The sequence below is a fragment of the Ambystoma mexicanum genome, chromosome 2p (genome assembly GCF_040938575.1).
Source record: "Ambystoma mexicanum isolate Mex_15411 chromosome 2p, UKY_AmexF1_1, whole genome shotgun sequence".
In the NCBI taxonomy this organism is placed as follows: domain Eukaryota; kingdom Metazoa; phylum Chordata; class Amphibia; order Caudata; family Ambystomatidae; genus Ambystoma; species Ambystoma mexicanum.
Genome location: NC_090923.1, coordinates 312,809,691 through 312,832,657, shown reverse-complemented (window position 1 = coordinate 312,832,657; position 22,967 = coordinate 312,809,691). Strand labels below are relative to the sequence as shown.

General features: G+C 44.9%; 1 protein-coding gene across 5 annotated transcripts in view; it reads right to left on the bottom strand.

Moving 5' to 3' along the window:
* Positions 1-22,967, bottom strand: part of CACNA1D (calcium voltage-gated channel subunit alpha1 D) — a 2,225,258-nt gene that overhangs the window by 1,208,907 nt on the left and 993,384 nt on the right. For all 5 annotated transcript variants that reach the window (XM_069643624.1, XM_069643621.1, XM_069643623.1 and 2 more), the window contains exons 13-14: positions 13,759-13,984; positions 13,446-13,653 (exon numbers count right to left, since the gene is read on the bottom strand). In XM_069643624.1, coding sequence (XP_069499725.1) covers positions 13,446-13,653; positions 13,759-13,984 — 434 coding nt within the window. The remainder of the gene's footprint in view (positions 1-13,445; positions 13,654-13,758; positions 13,985-22,967) is intronic.

Sequence of the window (22,967 nt, the reverse complement as noted above, 5' to 3'; positions counted from 1 at the left end):
GAGTGGGAGAGAGCACTGAAATTCCCAAAGTCAGTGTCCAGAAACGCCAGGTTCAGGCTAATCCAAGCAAACGTGCTATATAGAACGTACATGACCCCAAAAAGGGTAGCAAGCTTCAAACGGCAGGCAGAGGCACACTGCCCATGGTGCACTAGCGACGAAGCAGGCCTGATACACATGTTTTGGGAGTGTGCAAAAGTGGGCAGTCTTTGGGCCAACGTCAAACAGGCATGCGAGAAGGGCGGAGTAGCCTGATATGAATGGACAATGAAGGAGTGTCTGCTGGGCACATACCCCAGACTAAGCAAAATAAAACGTATTGTCCGGGTGATGGACATGGCATGCATACTAGCAAAAAGGGAGATGGCAATGTCATGGAAGTCAAAAAAGGCCCACAATACATGAGATGGAAAAGGGAAATGGAGCGATGGACGGCTGCAGAGACAGAAGCCTGGGGATCTGGGACTGTTGGGGGTTATGGGGACACCAACGCTAAATTTGAGGCATGGAAAGCCGTGGTGAGAGACATGTTCCTACCATCTGATGACATGCCCCCGTGAAGCCTAGTAATGTGATGAGTGGCGCTCAGCCGCAAGAAATGCGTAGCTCACAATGAAGAAAAGGGGGTGACGAGACACAAAAGGAAAGAATACCAACCCCACCCGTCCCCCACCTACAGGGAGATGGACAGGCCACCAACTTGACACAAGGCGATATAGACTCCATAATCGTTGAACATGAAGACAGTTTATGTTTAATTAATGTTGTTATTTTGTCCTGTGGGATGTTTCCTTTCAGGAACTAATTGAATACGTATTAAAACTGCAGAATGGCGGAGATAATCAGTAGGAAGGGAAATTGTCACTGATGTAATGCAAATCTTAAAATGCCAATAAAAATATTTTGAAATGTAAAGTCTACAAAGATTGTCAGTGTAAGCATAGAGACAAACTCTCTGTCCAAATGAAGTATTGGCTAATACAAAGACTCCATCACACTTTTGGGTGCCCATTTAGTTATTCTGTTAAGCTTTTGACATTGTTATTGGGTCACATTATCTCATCATGTCCTTTGTGCTTATTCTGGCATTCCTTCTTAGAAATGATTCCCAAATGTTCTTTTTCCTTTTATGCGTATTACCATGAATGAACTTTTAATATAATGATTAGTTTATTGTTATTGTCTCTTGTATTACACTTTTAAGTACACTTCTGGGACGAAAAAGCATCATTTTAGTTAAGTACTGGGAGTTGCTGAGGCAGCGGTTCTGTGTGACATCTCAGGTATTATAGACTGTCTGGATTAAGGGTTTCGAGCAGGTGACAGTGGAAAGTTACAACTATGTGTAGGAAGGAAAAAAGCAATCCTGGTGGTCGCTAGGGTGGGGGCTTTCCAGAAAGATCCAAGTGAAGTGATCAGTACTATGGAATCATCTGCGTCAATGATCGACTTTTGCGCTTTTGAGAATTAACTGGACGTGGAGGGAGGCCTCTTCAGGAACTGGACAGTGCATTTCTGTTCACGACGAGCCACTGGTAGGTTTTAGTTTGGGTCACGTGATTCGTGACATATAATGGTGGAGGGTCAGGTGGGTGGAGCAGGTTGTTGTCGGACTGCTCTGATAAAATGAACATACAGCTCTGTAAAGTTTCTTGCAAGACAATTAAGCTGTCTTGGCAAGTACTACAATTTCATTTTTTATTTTGTTTAAAGCACGGACCAAGCTCGAGAGCAGTTGAATGCTGTACAAGGTGAGGGTAGTCATCCTTTGGGCTGGCATCTTTTAACAGTAGTGCAGTACTTTGAGTTGTGGTCTGTGCATACATTGGGAATACTCCATGGTCAGGTGCTATTGAAAAAGCCACATTTTGAGAGAGTTCAATGACTGCACGAACTGCATTTCTCTGCCACACTAAAAATTCAATCTTAACTCACAGTAAACAACTACAAAACAGCACTCATTAGAACTACTTGCAAAGATGTTACCTACCTAATATTTAAAGTGAATGTTTGGTTGTAGTGTATACAGTGACGTATAGTTTAATTTGAGTGTGATGGAGTTTGTGTACGTTAGGCAACTACTTCATTTGGATAGAGTGTTTCTACGTCTATGTTGACATTGCCAACCTTTGTACACTTTGGGGGTCATTTTGTACTGAATGGAGTGCAAAATGAAAACAAAAAAGTAGGGCACAATGACTATATGCTTTCATTTTGCACCTCACTTTGCTTTCTGCCTTAGTCTTGGAAGAGCGCCCGATTGTACGCCTGCATGAGCGCTATATATATATATATATATATACACATTATATATATATATATATATAATGTATATATATATTATATATATATATATATATATATATATATATATATATATATATATGTATTTATATTATAGAGCAGTAGTTAAGGTTAGCCGGAATCCCATAGGAAATCCCAAAAATGAATTGCTAACAACTAATGACTCGTGCAACGGATTTGGTGAAAGGTTTGCAGACAATTACATGCACCTGGCCCGCATCAGATTGGATAGTTCTGGAAACATCCATTAAACATTAGAAGAAAGTATGAAGAAAAACCAAAAAAAGTACTTTCGTCTTTTTGTGGTTTGGGGTTACGCCGTCCAGTACTTTTTGTAATATTTGATGGAGAAGGGGGTGTCCCAGTCTCCAAAATAAATAGCTATACCTGCCCGGATGCATGGAGTATCCGGATCTTTAGGAGGTTTATAAATGAAACGGCTGCCATCTTCTTTTTCTCGATGCAAGAGGTAGCCACGGTTATGTGCCAGGTTAAATCTGAGGGTATCAGAAAATTAAAACGCAGAAAAATGCCATTTGCTGTCAAAAAACATAGAGGTGGGGGGGTAGAGACAGGAGGAGGACACCATGTGAAATTTCGGAGTTGGGGGTGGGAGGGACGACGTTTGCAACACAATGCTCAAACCTTTTTCGGATACCCTCAGCTTTAACCTGGAGAATATCCACAGCTCCCCAACATTTCAACTGAAACTGTGTACCCAGAAATGATGAGTGTTGTGAGGGGAATGGGAGAGGGCAGGGAAGGTGAGGAGGCCCTCTGGGAAGTGGAAGGAGCTGGCATAGATGTGGTGGGAACTTGTTGAGGGCAGGGAAGCATTTGGGTTTTTTCAATGCTGTTCCCAATAACCACGGCTATAAAATTACAATATCCGGGGGTATCTGTAGTCTACACTACAAATACCCAGAGGTATTTGTAGTATGCTATAATTGTACCCAGGGCTATGGGAAAAAAAGAAATTAAAAAAAAATAGACATTGGGGAACATTCAGTGAGGTCGGGAATGAAAAATCACTGGCCATGGCCATTGAATCAGTAGTGTTATAAAGTAAAGAGTGGGCACAGATGAGTGGGCGTGACATACAGTGGGCACAGTAGAAGGCCGTGGCCACTGTCCATGACCATAGCCATGGCCAGTTGGCTACAAGTGTTTTAAAATATGCAGTGTGCATGGCCAAAGACCGTGGCCAGTGGGTTGAAAGTGTTTTAAAATCTACAGAGGGCATGGCCGAATGCAATGGCCAGTGGTGCAGAAAAAAATCTATGGAAATTCAACGAAAACACTTTAGTTAAAGGTCAGTTAAGGTGAGAGACTTATTACAACAAAACCCCTGAAATTGAATGCATTAGGGATCTCAGGACCGGCTAGTTCGGCCCATTCCCGTTAAGAAAGCCCAAAAGCACAAATATATTAGAAGAGAAGGGATTCACATTACGCGGGATATAGTATTATTGGAGAGATTAATGGGAATGTGCAAGTTATGCCGGTCCTGAGTTCCCTAATGAGTTTAATTTCATGGGCTTTGTTGCAATAAGCTTCTCATCTTAAATGATATTTAACTGAAGTTTTTTCATTGAAAATATATATTATTATCTGCTAGGTGGCGCGGCGCAAGATGGCCGCAGGCTAGAGGAGCTACGGTCTTCTCAGGGACAGATCCGCAGAGAAATGCTGTTTCCAGCAGCCAGACCGCAGTATAAATGATGGGATGCTAACACGCTTCACTCCAGGACCCAGAGAAACTTTAGCGCTGGTGATTTCGAGCCCGTAATCCCCATTCTGGTGGACCGCAGCGAGAGACAGCCGAAAGCCTGCCAAAACCAACGCACCTAGCACGCTGGGGACAGAACAGGGCTTGCCGGGCCAGCATAACGGGGCACGTACAGCTTGTGGCGGCAACCGGCGAGGACCCTCAATCCGTCCTCTTCTTGCAACGGGACCCATCAAAGCAGAACTCGCTGCAGGCCGCCCCCTCTGCTCCCAACGGGAGCCCGCCTGAACATCGGACAGACGCGCGGCTGCCGGAGTGGGTGTGCACTGCAGTGGCCTCCGGCGGGGGACCAGGGGAGGCGCGCACATCAGCCCTGAGCAGGGGGGCCTCTCTTGACAGTGGCGCCCGGGCTAGACCGGAGATCATAGCGGCCACCGGACTGCTGCCGCAGCACAACAAAGCCTCAAGTAAGTCGGGGGGTGGAGGGGCATCACCGACCCGGCTCCCAACCACGTCAACGCAGATCACCGGACCGCATAGAGAGCTGAGCCCGGGCGGCCCGATCCCCCATAACCCCCCCTTGCATACCCTCGAACTGGAAGCGGGGAAGGTAGCCCAAGTGATACAGCGGAGCAGCATTCGTAAGATTGGTGCGCCCCTCTGCCCAACAACACCCTCTGCAACAGCCGGTCAGGCAGATAAAGGCGGGCCCCCTGCCCTCCCCATCTGCGGGCCCCAAAAAAGTTAACAAAGCAGCACTTTATCATGCTAAATAAGTTTATGTTTATGTTTAGCATTTGTATAGCGCACCAGGTACCTTAAGGCTTAAGGGCGCTTAGAAAACGACAACACAAACAATACGAAAACAGACAAGAGTAGAAACCAACTCCAAAACAGGTTCATATGCAGAAATCATACACAGGTCAAAGCCCAGCCTATGAGAAGAGTGCGGTTTTCAGCCCCTTTTTAAACATTTCTACGGAGGTGGTAGTCCTCAATGTGACAACCAACAAATTCCAATTAAGGGGAGCTGCTGAGATGAAAGCTGAGTCTCTGGATTTTTTTGGTTTTCACGCATGGCATAGCCAGAGTGTTTGTTTCGTCCGAACGAAGAGATCGGATATTATTTTTTACTGAGACTAGTTCTTTCAAGTAGATTGGCATAACTCAGTGTATGCATTTTTGATTGACAAGGAGCAGTCTAAACATAATCCTGGCCTGTACCGGTAACCAGTGTAGGCTGCGCCGAGCCTCCGACACATGGTCTCTTCTTGATAAGCCCTTCACAACCCTAACTGCGCCATTCTGTATGACTTGCAGCCGGTGGATGTGTGATACCAGCAACCCTACAAGTAGACTACAACAATAGTCGATCTTAGAGCCGATTATGGCTCTTGCCAGGGTTTCGGCATTAGATTCTGTTATAAAAGGTCTAAGGCAGCAAAACAGCTTAAGAAAATATGAAGCAGATGAAACCAAATTATTCACTTGGGCATTCATACTCATACATTTTTGTCCAAATAAATGCCTAGAGTTTTCACCTTACTCATAACCTCAATATGGCAGTCATCTATAATGAAAGATTTGTAGCTAGGTCCTAGCTTATCTAATTTGGCCTCTGAGCCAGTAATTAGAAGCTCAGTTTTTGAACTGTTTATGGCTAAACCATTCAGTACCATCCAATCCTGGCTTTTCTTGTATATTTCATTAATTCTTGCTTCGTCTTCTTCATGGGAACCAGATATGGGGATGACACATTGGGTGTCATCCGCATAGTTTGCAAATATGATCCACTCGTTCTCGAGCATCTGGAAAAAGGGAAACATAAATATATTATAGAAGCATGGCGACACGCAGGCTCCTTGAGGGACCCCATACGTAAGTATAGTCGGTTCTGCTTCTGCAATGTCGCTGGCCACTCTGTTTTGTCTATTCTTCAAAAAAGAGAAGACCCAATTAGTTGCTTCCTCCGAAAAGTTGGCATTCTGCCTTAGCCATCCTGGCTATCAACCATCCTGTGCCACTGCTAAACAAGAAAAAAAAGCACTGTGGGTTGAATCACTTCAGGCTCTGCTATACTACCGAAGAGGTTGAGGACCAGTCTGATCCAGTCTGAAGTTACTCGCCCCACGCATATACTGCCCAGAAAAAAAGAGCTGGGGAGCTCATCACTCCCTTGCTGATACTGCCGTGCTATAGAGAGAAGTCAGGCTCTAATCAGCCTTCTGCACGCGCGCAGCAACGCACCCATGGGCACTCTAGTCTCCTACAGAAGAGAAATCTGTATACATCCGCTGCACCCAGCACATTAAAGACTAGCATACGGACGATAAGTTGCCTAAAGACAGTGACCCACGGAAGCCGGGGCATGCACCCCCATTGAAAGCCGCTTTGTCACCCCTGTGGACCCCGCGGCGGTCCTCAGCCTCTTCCCCCGCATCCACCGTGATATGTCCTCCCTGTCACAAGTGCCTAGGCCCGGGCTGCACCCTTAGGTGATTCATAAATAAGACGGTAGGGGGCGTGGCTAGGCAGCACGCCATGCGGCTGTGTTTCCCTTGAGCTTCGCGCTTCGCTTCAAGGTGCCCAAGCCATGCAATTTTATCACTTTTACGCCAGAAATTCCTGCCTGATTTCACCCTCAGGGTGATTCTGAAGAAGTACTAATGTAGCGGCGGAGTCTGTGGAACGAAACACATTATATGGAGCATTTTATTTGACAGCGAGCTCTGGCGGCGACAGAGAGGAAAATGGCTGTGCGCGCCATCCAGAGCAGCTGCTGAAAGGAGGGATCGCCGGCCCCACTGTTCCAGCGCCGGGACTCCCTCGGCTTAAATATCCAGAGGGGCGGCACGGCGGGGAGCTTCCAGCTGCCCCCGCCGAGATCCTCGTGGGACCGCCGAGACTTGGCTGGGCCGGGTGAGCCCGTGGTCGGAGAGCCTCCCCCCTAGGGATGCCCAAAACAGCAGTAAAAAAGAAGGGGCACGGCATACAGGCCTATCTGGCACCACAGCCTTTGGACCCACCCCCCACATGCACGGTCACGGCTGAGGTTCACCCGGCTCCATCTCCAAAACTGGCCCCAAACATGGCGATGTCCAGAGAGGAAATGGAGGGAATGCTCAGATCCTTTAAACATGACATTACCCAAGAGATTAAAGAAGAGATCAAGACCTCTAAGGACTCTTTGGCCCAATCCCTTGCAGACCTCACTTCACACCTTGTGGGGGCTAGAGTCCAGGATTAATGACCTGGAAAACGCATCTTGTGAACAATTCCATAACAACAAGGTCCTAGCAGAAAGGGCGAAGGTCATTGAGGAGCAGCTCAAAGATATATGGGCAAAGCAGGCCGACTTGCAAAACAGGTCAAGACGGAATAATGTGCGCCTCCATGGTGTCCCCAGACAGGTCCCCGACCAGGATCTAGCTGAATATGTAGGGACACTGTTCAGATCCCTTCTCGACCTCTCGCCAAATGAAGAACTACAGCTTGATAGAACCCACCGGGTGTACTATTCAGCCCAACTTAAAAAGAATCTGATACCAGATGTGCTCACTCAGGTACACTTTTTTCGCCAGAAAGAAGAGATCATGGCGGCAGCCAGGAATTCAGATTCTATACAATTCCAAGACGCAAAAAAGGTACAACTATTCCAGGATATGGCCCCCTACACTCTGGCGTGCAGACGGCGACTGCAGAGGGTAACATCTTGGCTAAGAGCCTGGAAGATCCGCTATCGCTGGGGGTTTCCATGCAAGCTGATCTTTGACTTCCATAATCAACATTATGTAATTTCCTCTGAAGAAGAAGCGAGAAGCCTGATGTTGGAGGCTTCTGATAACTCGGCCTAGAGAAAAAAAACACAATCCCAGAGGAGATATCAGCCCTGAATCCGGGGGAGAGGGAGGGCTGGGTGGCAACCTGACCTGACCGTAGTGGATATTAACGACCCTCAATGAGAAGATACGGCGACCTCGCGGGTCTCTGCCAGGCCCCCGACGCTTCTTGGCGAAGAAGACTCTGTGGCCGGGCTGGGGATCCTGGACCTCTGAATATGCCTTTGCTTCTCACTCCTTGGACGCACCCAGGGGTGCCCTTACTTCAGCCTTGTGCCAAGAGACCAGGGGGAGACTGGATTATCTCAACATACATTTGTAAGTTATTCAGCTCCCCACCGCTCTTGAATAAGGGCAATGGAAATTTTCGTATGTTAACCGGCTTGGGTGCCTGAGTGGATGGCGCCCGACATACTTCATACCTGGTTAAAGTTGACTCTGGTAATGGGAATAGCACAATCCTTGATGAAAGTAGCTTGGTTATTTTGTTTTGTCTGTTATTACCTTGATTATTTTCTTGAGTTTAATCTGAAGCCATTAAATTGGTGTTATTTTTCCACTCACCACAGACCTTTTACAGGTTACATTGTAATGATTTGCCTGACTGGGTACCCTGCCACTGTCCCCCTTAGGTGGGCTTACTTAAAGAGAAAACCCAGCGACTGTACTATGGCAACCCCGAGTGTTAGGTGCATCTCCCTTAATGTGCAAGGCCTGAAATCCCCCCTGAAATATAAGGCACTCTTTCATAGACTAGGGTCCTTAGATGTATCATTTCTATTTCTTCAGGAGACCCATTTACGACCGACAGATGAATTTTGCCTTAATGATAGGCTCAACCCCACCAAATTCTTTGCCTCAAGTGGACTGAAGAAACGAGGGGTTGCCATCGTGGTGCACAAGGGGATTTCCCTTAAGACCTTAGGAGTGGTACGGGATGAGGAGGGGAGGTTCCTGGCTGGGCAACTCCATGCTAGATGATCGTAAAATCACACTGGTTTCTATATACACCCCAAACACTAATCAAGTCCTTACTTGATCATGCAGAGGGGGAAGTGATCTTGGGCGGGGATTTTAATGCAGTGATTAACCCCCTGGTTGACAAGACGATCCCACTAACATTAAATGACAGGAACAACTTCAGGGCTCTTAACTCTGCTGAAAGAACACTCTTTGATTGAAGTATGGAGGTACTGCCATCAAGATGAGATGAACTACACTTATTTCTCAGCTGTTCATGGGGGATTCTCAAGATTGGATATGTTTGTTATCTCAGATTCGCTCATCTAAGATGTGGTGGATGTAGATATTCAACCTGAGGCGCTTGCAGATCAGATCCCAGTTCTATTGAATATAGCCCCTCCCCGAGCTATCCCTCCCATGAGACCTCCCTGGAGATTAAATGATTTCCTGCTAGAGGACCCAGTGATCTGTGCACATATTAGAGAATCAACGACACTGGCGATGTGAGCTGGGGCACGGTCTGGGAGGCAAGCAAAGCAGTGATTAGAGGACACATTATTGAACAGGCTGCACAACGGGGGAGGGCCAGGAGATTACTTGAACATCTGGAAGGGGAAGCCCATAGACTAGAGGAGGCACACAAGAAGAAACCCTCACAGCGCTCATTGAGGGACCTGCGAATGGCTAAGAAAGTGCTTGAGGCACACCATATGGGGAGGGCGGCCTACTGCATGATGCGTACCAAGCAATTTTTTTTTATACTAAGGGAAATAAGGATAATAAACTACTAGCAGCGAAGCTAGGGAAACAGATACGGCAAAATAGGATAGACTTCCTGCGGGATAAGGCAGGCAAGAGCACCTCCTCTGAAGAGGGCAAATGCCATATTGTTGAGGAATTCTTCAGGGAACATGCGGCCCCGCACAGGGGGGACTCACGGTCCACCAGGGATTTCATAACCACGGCAGACCTACCACAACTGCCACAATCTTTACAAGAGCCCTTAGAAGATCCAATATCCGCTGAGGAAGTTGAATTAGCTGTCAAATCACTCCCTATTGGCAAGGCTCCGGGCCCAGACGGCTTCACAAATAAGTTTTATAAAACCTTCTGTAAGGAGCTCACACCGCTTCTCAAGAAGCTATTTAATGTATGCTGGGAAACAGGTATTGTTACACAGTCCATGGCAGAATCAAATACAACCCTAATTCTAAAGCCAGGGAAGGACCCGGCAGAATGCTCATCCTACCGGCCTATAGCCTTGCTCAATACAGAGGATAAGCTGTTTAGCAAGATCAAAGCGCAGCGATTTGGGGAGGTTTTACCTACACTAATAGATAGAGACCAGACGGGCTTTATCCAGGGTCGGTGTGCTCATGACAACATTCGCAGAGCAATATACCTGATAGCTCTGGCCCCTTCCGTTCCAGGTCCCATCTTGCTGCTATCCCTAGACGCCCATAGGGCATTTGATAGCATGTCTTGGGAGTATTTGCAATTAGTCCTGAAGGGCGTTAGGTTTGGCCCACAATTTTCTAAAATGCTCCTATCGAATTTCCGGATCCCCTCCACCCAAATAAGAGTCAACTCTCAGTGGACACCCCAGATACCCCTTGGTAGGGGGACCAGGCAAGGGTGTCCCTTATCACCACGGGTCTTTGCACTAGCGATGGAACCCCTAGCCCAACAGATCCGCCTCCACCCAGAAATTCAGGAGTTCGAGGGGGGAGACCAGTGTCACAAAGTTGCACTTTCTGCAGACGATGTGCTCCGTTTCCTAAAAGAGGCCCGGGCTTCGGTCCCCACGCTTATGGGTCTGCTTGACCGTTTTGCGGTGATTTCGGGATTCACGATAAATATGACAAAATTGATTGGCCTGAACTTGTCTGAATCACCACATGTGCTAAAAGCCTTGCAGAACACCTACTCCCTTAGTTGGGAAAACTCCAAAATTACGTATCTTGGGGTGCACCTGACCCCGACCTATTTGGGCCTAGTGAAAACCAACATCCCCCCTTTGCTAAAAGATGCCAAGGAATCTTTACAGAAGTGGGCCCTTCAAGAGATATCATGGCTGGGGCGCATAAGCGCAGTTAAAATGACCTTGCTCCCTAGGCTCCGTTACATGTTGCAAGCACTTCCTGTTCTTTTTTTTTTTACTTCTTTTTTATTAGTGGTCACAACAGATATAGCAGCACTTACTCAGCATCATTTCCAGCATATCATACAGTGGTACAATTTATAGACATTTAGGCAATATACAAGTTACATGGATGGTTCATTGTCCGAAAACAGTTCACATAGGTACACCATGAAGGGGCCCCAGACAGGGGCTTCCTGTTCTAATTCCAGAGCGAGACTTACTAGACTTGCAGAAATAGATAAGTAGCTTTATCTGGCAGCGGAAAACACTTCAGCTTAAGATTCTCACTCGGGGCAGGCAGCTAGGAGGCCTTGGGCTCCCCTCCATTTTAAGATATTATCGAGCAACCCAATTTGCCCCTATCTTGAGCTGGACTAACCCAGTTGACCCCCCCAAATGGCAGGACATCGAGCAGCTGTTTTCTGGGGCTCCCCTCTCTCATTTCCCTTTCCTCCTGCGAGAGGCCCCTCCTTCCGACTATGTGGAGTCGACTCTTCGTTGTTGGGACAGACAAGTTAAGGGGATTCCCCCCAGGATTAGGACCTCTCTCCCCAATCACGCAGAACCCAGCCTTCACCCCTGGGCTCCAGGCCAACTCCTACCAAAACTGGTCAAGAGAACGACCCCTGAGACTGCAGGAACTCTTTACTGACAATGTCCCACTGACCTTCGCCCAATGCAAGGAGAAATGTAACCTCCCAGAGACCGAGTGATTTAGATATATACAATTACGGCATTGGATCACCAATCTGACCCCCAAAACGGCTGCCACTAGGCCCCCTTCAGGCCTAGAGTTAACGGTCTTGGAAGGCCAACGCTCACACAGAGTGGCGACTTGCTATCGCCTCCTGGAAAACGTCTCAGAAGACGAGAAACTCCCTTACATGTTGGCATGGGAGAGAGAACTAGGAATTGAGGTGCCCCCGGAGTCATGGCAAAGAATCTGGGATAGAGCACATAGGTCCTCTAGATGCACGGCAGTGAGGGAATGTGCACTTAAGATCTGCTATCGTTGGTATTTCTCCCCGCAGAGGCTATGCACGATAAACCCGGAATATCCGGATTTGTGCTGGCACGGCTGCAGGGCGAAGGGAGATCTGGGTCACTTGTGGTGGCACTGTCCTGTCATCCAAACTTACTTGTTGGAGATTAGGTCAAAGATCAAGGACGTACGTGGAATCCTGCTCCCTATCGACCCGTTAGTAATGCTGTTAGGCGACACACCAGATGATGGGTCTTACCCACGCTCTGGCCCTAATGCTCGCCTGATTACCCAATTACTTATGGCGGCCCGCCTTACACAAGCTCGATTTCGGAAGGAAATAGAGGGTCCCCACATAGCATACTGGTGGGTAAAGGTTTGGGAACTTCTTGAAATGGACAAACTAACAGCTGCGATAGAAGGCCAGACACCCAAATTCTCACGCACCTGGAGCCCATTTTTGCATCACGTTGCAGAAAAAGAACATATGTTTTTTCAGCCTAGATTGGTTAACTACCTTTTCCAGCCCTGACACGCTTCTGACATGGTGGGAGTACCGATTAGACTGAAATCTGGTAGTGGGGATGATAGGCTACGCGGTACCTGTTTGTAACTTTGGTGATGTTTTTTTTTTTCTCTCCCTCTTCTCCCGCTTTTCCTTGGTTAAGAGGTCTACAGGATGTTAAGCTGCACTATCCTATTCCCAGAGGATGTTTATGAAATTATACTTACTAGATGAATTACAAAAAGGTTAAAATGAAATGTTGATGCATTGTTTGAGAGATTAATTGATGTTGCAATTGCAGTGACAAACAATGAATTTAGCCTTTTTACATATTTTGCCGAAATCGATATAACTGATGAATTGCAAAAGATGCTGAATTAGATTGTTGATTCATGGCTCTGGAGATTAATTATGTTGCCACTTGCAATGATATTCGATTAATTTAATGTTTAATCAATATTTCAATAAAAAGATTGACAAAAAGAAAACATATATTATATATTTAATTATATATACATTTATTAATTAATTGGACTCAGAAAAGCACAGTAGTGTGAAATGTGTGCCAACCTAAAAGCATATTTGTTAAGTAGTGCATATGTCACTTTCATACTTATTAATCATAATAAGATTTCTAACCAGTGAAACACAAGTCTTCTGGGTCCAAACAAAGGGCGGTTGCACATAATTATGCATTTTTACTTGTAGGTAAGGTTTTTGATCTATAAACTAGCTATAATGCTGTAAAGTACAACCTGACTCTTGTTTTCACACTTTGAGTCACAATGGGTCCTTGAATCAAAGTGGGGTTTTAATAACTATCTGAAAAACAACTTTGAGTACATCAAGGAGCCATGGCATTCAATTACCTTAGCACGCTTCATTAATACAACTTCAGTACCACAGCATTTACAAAATCAAACCAAAACTGAGGATTTTGTTATATAAAAACCAAATTAAAATTAAAAAGGCCATGTTACCTGGAAAACAGTTAGTAGAGACTGCGGAAAGTTATCGAAGGTACTCCGTTTTGTTTGCGTTTCATCAAAATTAAATTTGCCTCCAAACAGCTGCATTCCAAGCAATGAGAAGATTATGATGAAGAGAAATAGCAAAAGCAGCAGAGAAGCAATGGACTTCATCGAATTTAACAAAGACGCCACCAAGTTGCTTAGGGATGCCCAATGCCTGAAAAAGGTACATTTTTTGTTAGGAAGCACATCTCAAGTAATGTCACATGTTAAAACATCTTTTAATAATTTACTGAAGAGATACAATAAGGTACTTTCTTACCTTGTTACTTTAAAAATACGCAACAGTCGAACGCATCGGAACACAGAGATTCCCAGAGGTGACATAATTTCTAACTCCACCAATATGGTTTCAGTAATACCTCCGCAAACTACAAAACAATCAAATCGATTGAAGAGGGATACGAAATAGGCTTGTAGACCAAGGCTGTACATCTTCACTAACATTTCACAAGTGAAGCATCCTAGAAGAACTTTGTTTGCAATATCTGTAAAAAAACAAGACAGAAATAGCCGTTTGTAGTCATCTAGTTTTCTTTTTTGAGAATTCGTGCTCACCTACTATGTTCCGCATTTATCTCTATCATGTGTAAACATGTATTGATTTTGTTAAAAGTGAAATCAAAGCCATACATGTAAAGGAGTTTTGATTTCAGGGGTTCATTAACATAGTTAGGTTTCTGTTGAGTCAAAGAGGTGGACACCTCTCAACAAAATAAAAGGTGTACCTAAATACAGTTAGACTTCTAATGTTCAATACATGTTGATTTTCCAATTCTGAAATCGCTGCATCGACCCATTTATGTTGATTTATTTGTAAGGCGCATATGCCTAAGCACTGTACAATAATATGAGGTGGTACAATAACACTGGATAGGGTCCCAATATAACAAATAAATTACATTTAAGCTGCACAGCAAGTAAGATTTTAGATGGGCACAAAAGAGGGGAAGGTTCGATGAGGAATGGTTAGTGAAAGTGAGCAAGTGAGTTCCAGTGCTTAAGAGCGAGGGGTGCAAAGGAACGGAAGCTAGATTGGGCCAAAGTGGTTTAGTACACAAAGAAAGACTGCGATTGTAGAGAATGAGGCAGAAAGTAGAGTGAGATGGTGAAGATGGATAAGGTGGAATAAGACCTTTAAGGCATTTGAAAATCGAACAAAGAAAGTGAAAGAGGAGCCAGGATTCAAAGGAATACCAGGATAGGGAATACAAAGCTGAAGAGATTGAGGAGGAGAAGGGGAGATACAGAATATCTAAATGGATGGAGTAGTATGAATGAATGAATTAGCCTTTATTTGAACGAAAAGCTCCATAAAAGACAACATACAAAAAGAGACTATACAATATAACAATTAAAAAATACTATGAATAATAAAAGCACAATACAAATCCATGAAATGTACATCATTACAAACACAGCCATTTTAGCAAATTTCCTGCAAGCAGCTGTTTGATAGCTTCTAAAAACAGATACCCGCCCTCTGCTGCCTCTCTAGATAGTAAAGAGAGTATAAGTTGCAATGCCTCTTTAGTCGACCTAAAATTTGACTTCTTAAGGCTAATATTACAATTTTTAGTCTTGGTTCATAGAAGAGTGGACAAAAGAACGAGAAATGAACCATCTCATGAGTTAAAATCACATTACAGGTGGAGCAAATAGTTGATTTCAGGTCTGTAAATGTTTTGCCATGACCCTCAGTCAATGACAGAAAACGGCTAGTCCTCAAGTGGATTAAAACGTTCTGTATTGGCTTACGGTGAAACCGATGCATATAATCAGCAGTTAGCCCGCTGCAACCATAATGAAAATACCTGAAGACGGACAGATTCTTCATCTCAATGCAGGTACACTGATCCCTTCAGTACTCCCTATATTTTTTCGGCACCAGTATAATATCAGCTAGAGAAAAGTTTGCACAGCATAAAGACCCAGCAAGCCAAGACTACCAAATGTTTTCCCCAATTTATTCTTTTTTTTATTTGTTTTTTATTTGTTTTATTACAAACCTTTAAAAAGGATCAGAAAACGTATTTCAATCTTTCCATCTCCATTACATTAATAATACACAAACTAAAATCATACAGATTATCCTTGAAAATAAAAATCACACTGCTATATCTTAACATTAGTTCCATACAAAGTTTGCTGCTTGCGAGCTAGACTATCATTGTTTATTTGCTTCCTCATTCATATAGTCATCGGTCCATTTAAGTTTTTCTACTATTGTCTCTGTGAACGTTGTGAAAGTAAATGTCAATTTGTTGTTCTCGCCCAAATGCATCTGGCTCCACCATTGTTCTGGAGTGTAAGTGGTACATTTTTCCATTTCTTTCATCAAGCATCTAGTTCTAGCTTCCAACTTGTTAAGTGCCGCCCATAAATCTCTTGAGTTTCGCTTGATAGACAGGGCATCATGTCTTCCGCATTGCATTGCTCAAGTATATGTCTGTACCACGTTAGCCAACTTTTGTACTGCATTTTTCTTTTCTTTTTTCCATTGTCTTTCTCACCTCTTGTCATGACCGAAGATTCTAAAGTCCTCAGCTCTTTTCGTAACATGCTTTTCTTTTTTACCACTTCCGGATCATATACATGTTTGTTCACCTAATTTTTCTTGCTTTGTTGCTTTTGGGTTTTATATATTTGTAGCAGTCCATCATATGCAATCGGCATGTGGGCATTGGTTAATCCTGGCCTATCTAGGAAAGCTGTTATATTTATTATTTTGTTCGCATTCATTCTCAGGCGATTTCCACCTGGTTCTACTTCAATCACTTGATTCCATTTTGTTTTTTCTTTTTGGGGTTTCCTTTTAAAAGTGATTGTTACAAGATTATGATCACATAGCGCTGTTTTTGTGACCTTCATTTTGCAAACGTTCGACATAATTTTTTGCAAAATGACTATATAATCCAAGATGGACTTTTGGATGCCTCGTTCCCAATTTATTCAACCAACTAATGCTCCTACAGATATCCAAATATAGCAATTCTTGTAGGATCTCATGCGTAAAGTGAGTCTCAGTTTGAGCCCATATTCTCAACCAGAACAGTAGGGGTTTTAAGCTTATATGATCAATTATGTAATCCAAGCTTAGTTGGATGGAGTAGTAGTAGTAGACAGAGCGGAGAAGGGCCTGACAATATTATATTTCTTTATTTATTTTATTTATAAAGCACTAAGGACAAGAGCCCGTAGGCATGGTAGCACTAGACACAGACAGATAGCAGAAACAAAGGTCAGGGCAAAGAGATTGGGCAGTTAATAGCTGAGAAGAAAAATAATTCAGTCAAATTAAACCATTTTCAGAGCATGCTTGAAGCTAGCCAGAGAATAGCATGCTTTTGGGTTCTGTGGAAGGGCGTTCCAACATCTTGGGGCAGTGTATTGAAAGGATCCCTCGGTCACTAATGAAAGTTTGGATTTTGGCATATGCAAAAGGTTGGAGTGGTTTGATCTGAGCGTTCTCTGATACGGAAGGCATGAAATTCTGCTTGATAGATAGCCAGGCCGTTTTCCTTGAAGGAAGTTGTCGTACTACACAATGTTCGAAAGATGACCTGTCTGTCGATGTGTAGCCACTGTAAGGCCTTTCTAGCAACAGACACATGGCCCGATCTGCACAGACCCTTTACAACGCATACTGTGCTGTTTTGAATAACCTGGAGTCGACTGATTTCACCCCTACCAATGCCCTGCAGAAGGCTGGCACATTAAAATATATGCTCGGAGGTGTGGCGCGGTGGAGTTAGGATTCGGACAAAAGGGTGGCATGTTTCAACAAGATTTCTAATTAAGAAATAAAGAAAATACCCTACCTCTCCATATCTTTAAAGGGTTATCCCTACCTAAGCTAATGTCAACTCGAGTGCTCATTGTCAGAATGTTTGTCCAAATGGAAAGTTCCCATCCTCAATCAAAAAACCCTATTCTAGCCCTACCACTAGTCTACAAAAGGTTTCAGTATCCAAATGAAAATAGTCCAGGAGAAAAAAGCCCTTCTCCTGGTGAACAGGCTCAGTCTTTCTCTCTTTTCCACTAATCATTTGCTCTAGCTTCTGATTCAACAAAGTGTTGTCAGGAGAAGGACTCCCTTCTCCTGACCCACTTTGCACAGCCTTAAGGGCTGTTTTAGGATAGTCTTTTACAATAGCTCTCAAAGGTCCTCTTCACTTTCCCCCCCCCCCGCAAGGACTGCGGAAAGCTTGCTTTACAGTTCCAGCAATTCGTCCCAGTCTTATGATGTTATGAAGATTACTTCCAGACAGCTCTTGTTGTGTAGTATCCTGTTTACTTTTATTTATATTACCACTGTGATGAGGGAGATTCCTCCTGATGCACTCTTGACTCTTAGATTGTTGGATCTCACTGCTGATGGTTCTCCGAGGGTCACTATTGTCATGAGGGACTTTTACTCCCAAGGCTTTCTTGACTCGTGGTTCTCTGGGTATCTATCAATCAAACAAATTAGCTTTATTTCGGTGGGAAACTGCCATAATAGAAAACAAATTACAACCCACGGGGGATAAGGGCACAGTGTTTGGCGCCGAAGTAACACTCCTTTCCTGTTACCTTCCTTGGATCATCTTGGCCCTGCCTCCCTGCTGTATAACTGCTTTCAGCGTTCCCGGCACGGGTGAGACTTGGGCCAGCGTTTACTGTCAGAGGGGCATATGAATCTACTGTAGTTTTTGTGGGTGTAAACCCTTAATATGGTTCATCAAAAGTAAGCGACAGTGAACTACTGAACTATTTTGAAACTACCTTGGAACTGCTGTGTTGGTATGTTTATCTGTTAGCTTTGAGGCTTAGTGCTATCCCTGAGGCCATCTACGCATTCATGCACCCACCCGCAGGAAGCAGGGGGGTGAAGTGAATGAGGGTGGGGGGAGTCAGACTTTGGCTGCCCCTTAAATCACTCGGATATTCCTTGCTCCCGTGTGATGTGTGGCCCCATTGAATTATATGTTGGAACATGCCGTTTATTTGCTGTTCCCCTGTTTTAGAACTGCTGGTTACCTTGTATTTTTATTATGTCTAAGAGAATGGCAGTGTTTTCGCCCCTGGGGACAGACAAAAGACACATTATCAAATGTTAAACCAATGAAGGACGTCAACAATCTGATAACAGAAATAAGAGGACTGCTAGATGATATTGACGGTCCAAACAGCAGTAAATTCCAGGTGTCGTGCTCTGACTCGATTGTTAAGGGTGCTGCGAAAAACTGTGTAACAGATATAACAATGTATGAACTTGTCATGGCCCCACTTGTAGCCCCCTTACCTACAATTCATAATAGTGAGGAATCCTGTTTTTAGTAGTATTGGGAACTGCTTGCAGGAACTAGTGCGTGAGATCAGGTCACCTAAGGATAGTGTTGCTGTCCTGATTCCGAAAGTAGAGTATGCTTGCACCCTTATCTCTCCAAATTTGAGATTTTTGTCCCACCAAAAATCTCAAATTTGGAGAGATAAGGGTGCAAGCATACTCTACTTTCGGAGTCAGGACAGCAACCCTCATGCTATGGTACTAATGACAAACTAATGGAACTACGCAGGGTAAGCCTGCCCAGCTCACAGCCAAGTTCTGCCCTTAATGCTGCTCCACCCTTGCTTTCGTGTGGGCAGCGTTGGACTTCAGGGATTGCATCTGAAAGGAAAATATTTAAACATCTAGAGGGCAGGAGCCTCCCACAAATTAGTGGCCATAGAAGAGCAGAAGATCATAGGTTGAATGACAGTAAAGCGTCCTATTTTGTAATGGTCAATGTTCTCAAATTGAGCTTGGGCACTCAGAAAGATCTGGATTCTTTAAAGCATAAATGTGCCCATTGGATTAGATATGTTAAGGGCTGTCCATCTATAATAAGGGAGGACATTGTGAACTGCAAGCATCTTTTTATGCCCAACAGCCAGTATGATTGTATTCAGGTTTTTTTCCGTTCCTGGGCTTTGGTAGATGGGTTTTTGACTTGATTTGATTTTAATTTTTCTAACACGCTAAATTGCCCGTAGGCCTCAAAGCACACAAAACAAGACAAGACACACAACACAATATAACAGGCAGTCCATTGGTGGAATATTTCGTGGTCATTGGAGGGACGGGTGTTAGCCCCATATAGCAATTATTAGTAGAGGAATTGGGCTGGGTTAAGATTGGACAAGTGAGTTGACACCATTCTTAAACTCTATAATGGACTAAGCATGCCTCAGATGGGTGGGAAGATTGTTCCAGGGTAGGGGGGCCTGGAAATCAAATCAGGTTCCACCAAATCCTGTGAATTTAAATCCAGGTTGTGTAAGCTTTGTGGGGTCATTGGATCGTAAAGTACAAACCACTCTATTTGCAGATAGCCGATCGGAAAGTTGGAAAGATACTGTGGGGCGTCTGCGTGACGACACTTGTAGGTGATGGTAAGCACCTTGTGAGTAACTCGTTGCTTCAACGGAAGCCAATGTAGTTCCTGTCTGGTCGTGGAGACATGATCTCTATGAGAGAGACCAAAAATAACTACAGCCCCAACTACATTATTTTGCACAACCTGCAGAGTATGCAGGTTACCTGTTGCATTCCCTTGCAGGCGGCTAATGCCGTCATCGAGGTGTGAATTGATGAGTACAGTTGCGAGCAACGCCCTATTCTGTGGGGAGATATACGGACGGATATGATTCAAGAGTTTAGAAATGCAGCTGCATGAGGCCTTAACTTGGGCAACGTGTGGCTTCATGGAGAGTTCAGCATCTAATGTAATGCCCAAGGTCTTTACTGACCTTGCGACTTGATTTGTAATGTCAGCAATGATGAAGGCATCATAGTCGGAGCTGAGTGTCTTCAGTTTACTACCGGATGCGATAATCAGGAGCTCCATTTTTTCGGTATTCAAGGCCAGTGAATTTGTGGCCATCCATACCTGAATAGATTTATATATGGAGTTAATAGTGTTGGTGTCCTTAAGCTGATCTCCAGATAGTTCAATGATGACCTGGGTGTCATGAGCGTAATTAGTGAATTGTACACACGTCATCGAGGAGGGTAGTGTATATGTTAAATAATGTGGGGGAAATGCAGGAACTCTGTGGCACTCTGCATGTAATGGACACCGGAAGGAAAGATGCACTATCCCCAGATACCCGTGTGTATCTGGGGCCCAGGAAGGATGCAATCCATTGGGTAGCCAGGGGAGAACATAGTGCTTGATTATGCAACCTTTTGATGAGCAATGAATGGTCAATCAGATCAAATGCAGCAGACAGGTCAAGCAGCATCAGAAGCGCTGGTTTGCCTGTATCAACAATGCCCGCCGCACTTGACCTGAGATCGAGTAGTGTCGTTTTGGTCCCATGCATAGCCCAAAAGCCTGACTGCTTGGCTACTCTCCAGATGTTCTTGGACCTGAACATATGCGACTAAAGTATCTTAATCAAGAAAGGCACGTTGGTGATTGGACGATAGTTTTTTGAGTTGTGAGGATCAATGGTTCTCTTCTTTATCAGTGGGTAATCCATGAATCATTGAGCAACATAGGCACCCTAGCTTCCTCTAAAAAGAGAGATTAACTTGACAAGCAAACCACGATGCCAGTGTTTCAATGGAATCCTTGAAGAGACTTGAAGGGCAGAGATCACCCATACAAGAGGTGGGTTTCACTTCCCCCACAATTTCACATATCTGTGTCTCCGAGATGGGTTTAAAATGGGCACTGACCTTCACACTTATCCAGCTGTGGGAATGTCAATTGTGGTTAGATCATATGTACCGAATGGCTATGAACATTGGGGGTATAGCAAAGCGGGTACAGGGATCCTCAGTTCTGCTAGCGGCACATGGCGTGAAACCAGTGGTTAGTTACCAGGAAACCATAGATGTAGTAATAGCAGAGGTGCAGCTGTCAGACGGTGGCCTGGAAGAAATTGATTGACCAAGCCATGAGTTATCCATTCCTATGAGTCGACATCCTAGGTTACGCTCATGGAACACAGCTAGGATATCCAAGCACCTAGAAGACCTTAGTGAATTGATTTGATTGTATGAGAGGTTAGCACATCATTCTGTTATAGGAGACCTGACCTGGACTGATGAGGTGGTTAGCTTACAAGGATTTCAATCCTTCCAGATTATTTCCAACAGAGGGCCCTATTCCGAGGTCCCTTAGCGGGTCCCTTCCTCAACGCCCGGTTTTGCCAGCCGTTATGGAAGGGGCCCGTTAAGGGACTTCAGAGCTAATAACGGGCCCGCTAACAGCAGGCCCATTATTAGCTCCATCCCCATTCCCATTGAGCCCTATGGGGGCTCGAATGGGAATGGGGAATGGTTCCCGGAATGGGGACTTACCGGGTCCTCCAATGTCGGAATGATCCGGTAAGACCCTATTCCGGTAACACGGACCCGGAATGCACTAAGGGGGTAGCCATGGCGCTAATAGCGCCATGGCTACCTCCTACCTCGTAACGAGGCCCAATGTCTCTTGGCCCACGGGTTCGGCTGAACTTCAACGTCGAGTGGCACGCGCAACGTGAGGTATGATATTATATGAGATTTTATCTATATCGCGCTCATACACAAGTGTTTCAGGACAGGACCAAGCAATGGGAGGCCCAGTGACAATAAGAACGCGCAAGTGCAGGGAAAAGGGGGATTGTGCATGGAAGGGGGAGAAGTGGAAAGTGCGGAACAAAGGAGAGAACACAGTAAATAATAAGGAAAATACATAACTAAATACGGGCAATGAAAAGTGGTAGTGCAGCAAGCAAGTGGCAAGTGTATGATTAGTCAGCTAGGATATATCTGATAAGTGCAGAAGAAAAGTGGGGAACTGTATGGGTACAGATACATATCCCAGTGCAAGTTTTGGACCGGAGGCAGTGCAGGAGGGAGGCAGAGTGAGCAGGTACTTGGGCCCAAGGGACAGAGGGTGGACAGGTGCACAGTGCCAAGAGAGAGAACATATCAGCAGGGGAGAAGAGGGGCAAAGGCAGAAGTGAAGAGGAAGGTCTTGAGGTGCTTCCAGAACCGGAGATGGTTCTCCTCAAGTTTCAAGGTGGCCAGGAGGCAGTTCCAAAGGGAGGTCCCAGCCAAAGACAGATCTGCCCCCAGCTTGTTTCTTTGAAAAACAACTGACCCTAGGGAGTTAGAAGTAGAAGGAGCGAACCTGACAAGGGCCTTAGAAGTGAGCCTTTGATGATGGGCCGGCTAAAGCCTGCCGGTCCTTCGTTGGTTCTGAAATTAAGTTAATCAGCCAATCCCGAGGCACGATGGAGGAAGGCAGATGGCAAGCACTACCCCAGTTAGTGAATAGGCCAGGGCAGCCATGATGGGAAAACCGCATGGTAGCTGGCACTTCAGGCAAAGGAAACACCAACACAGGCTCCCTGGTGCCCAGGTAGCTCAAAACTAGCAAAAAACACAGTCCAGCAGCGCAAGGTATAAGCGCTGCAGTAAGATGGCACCAATAAAATGAATGAACTATT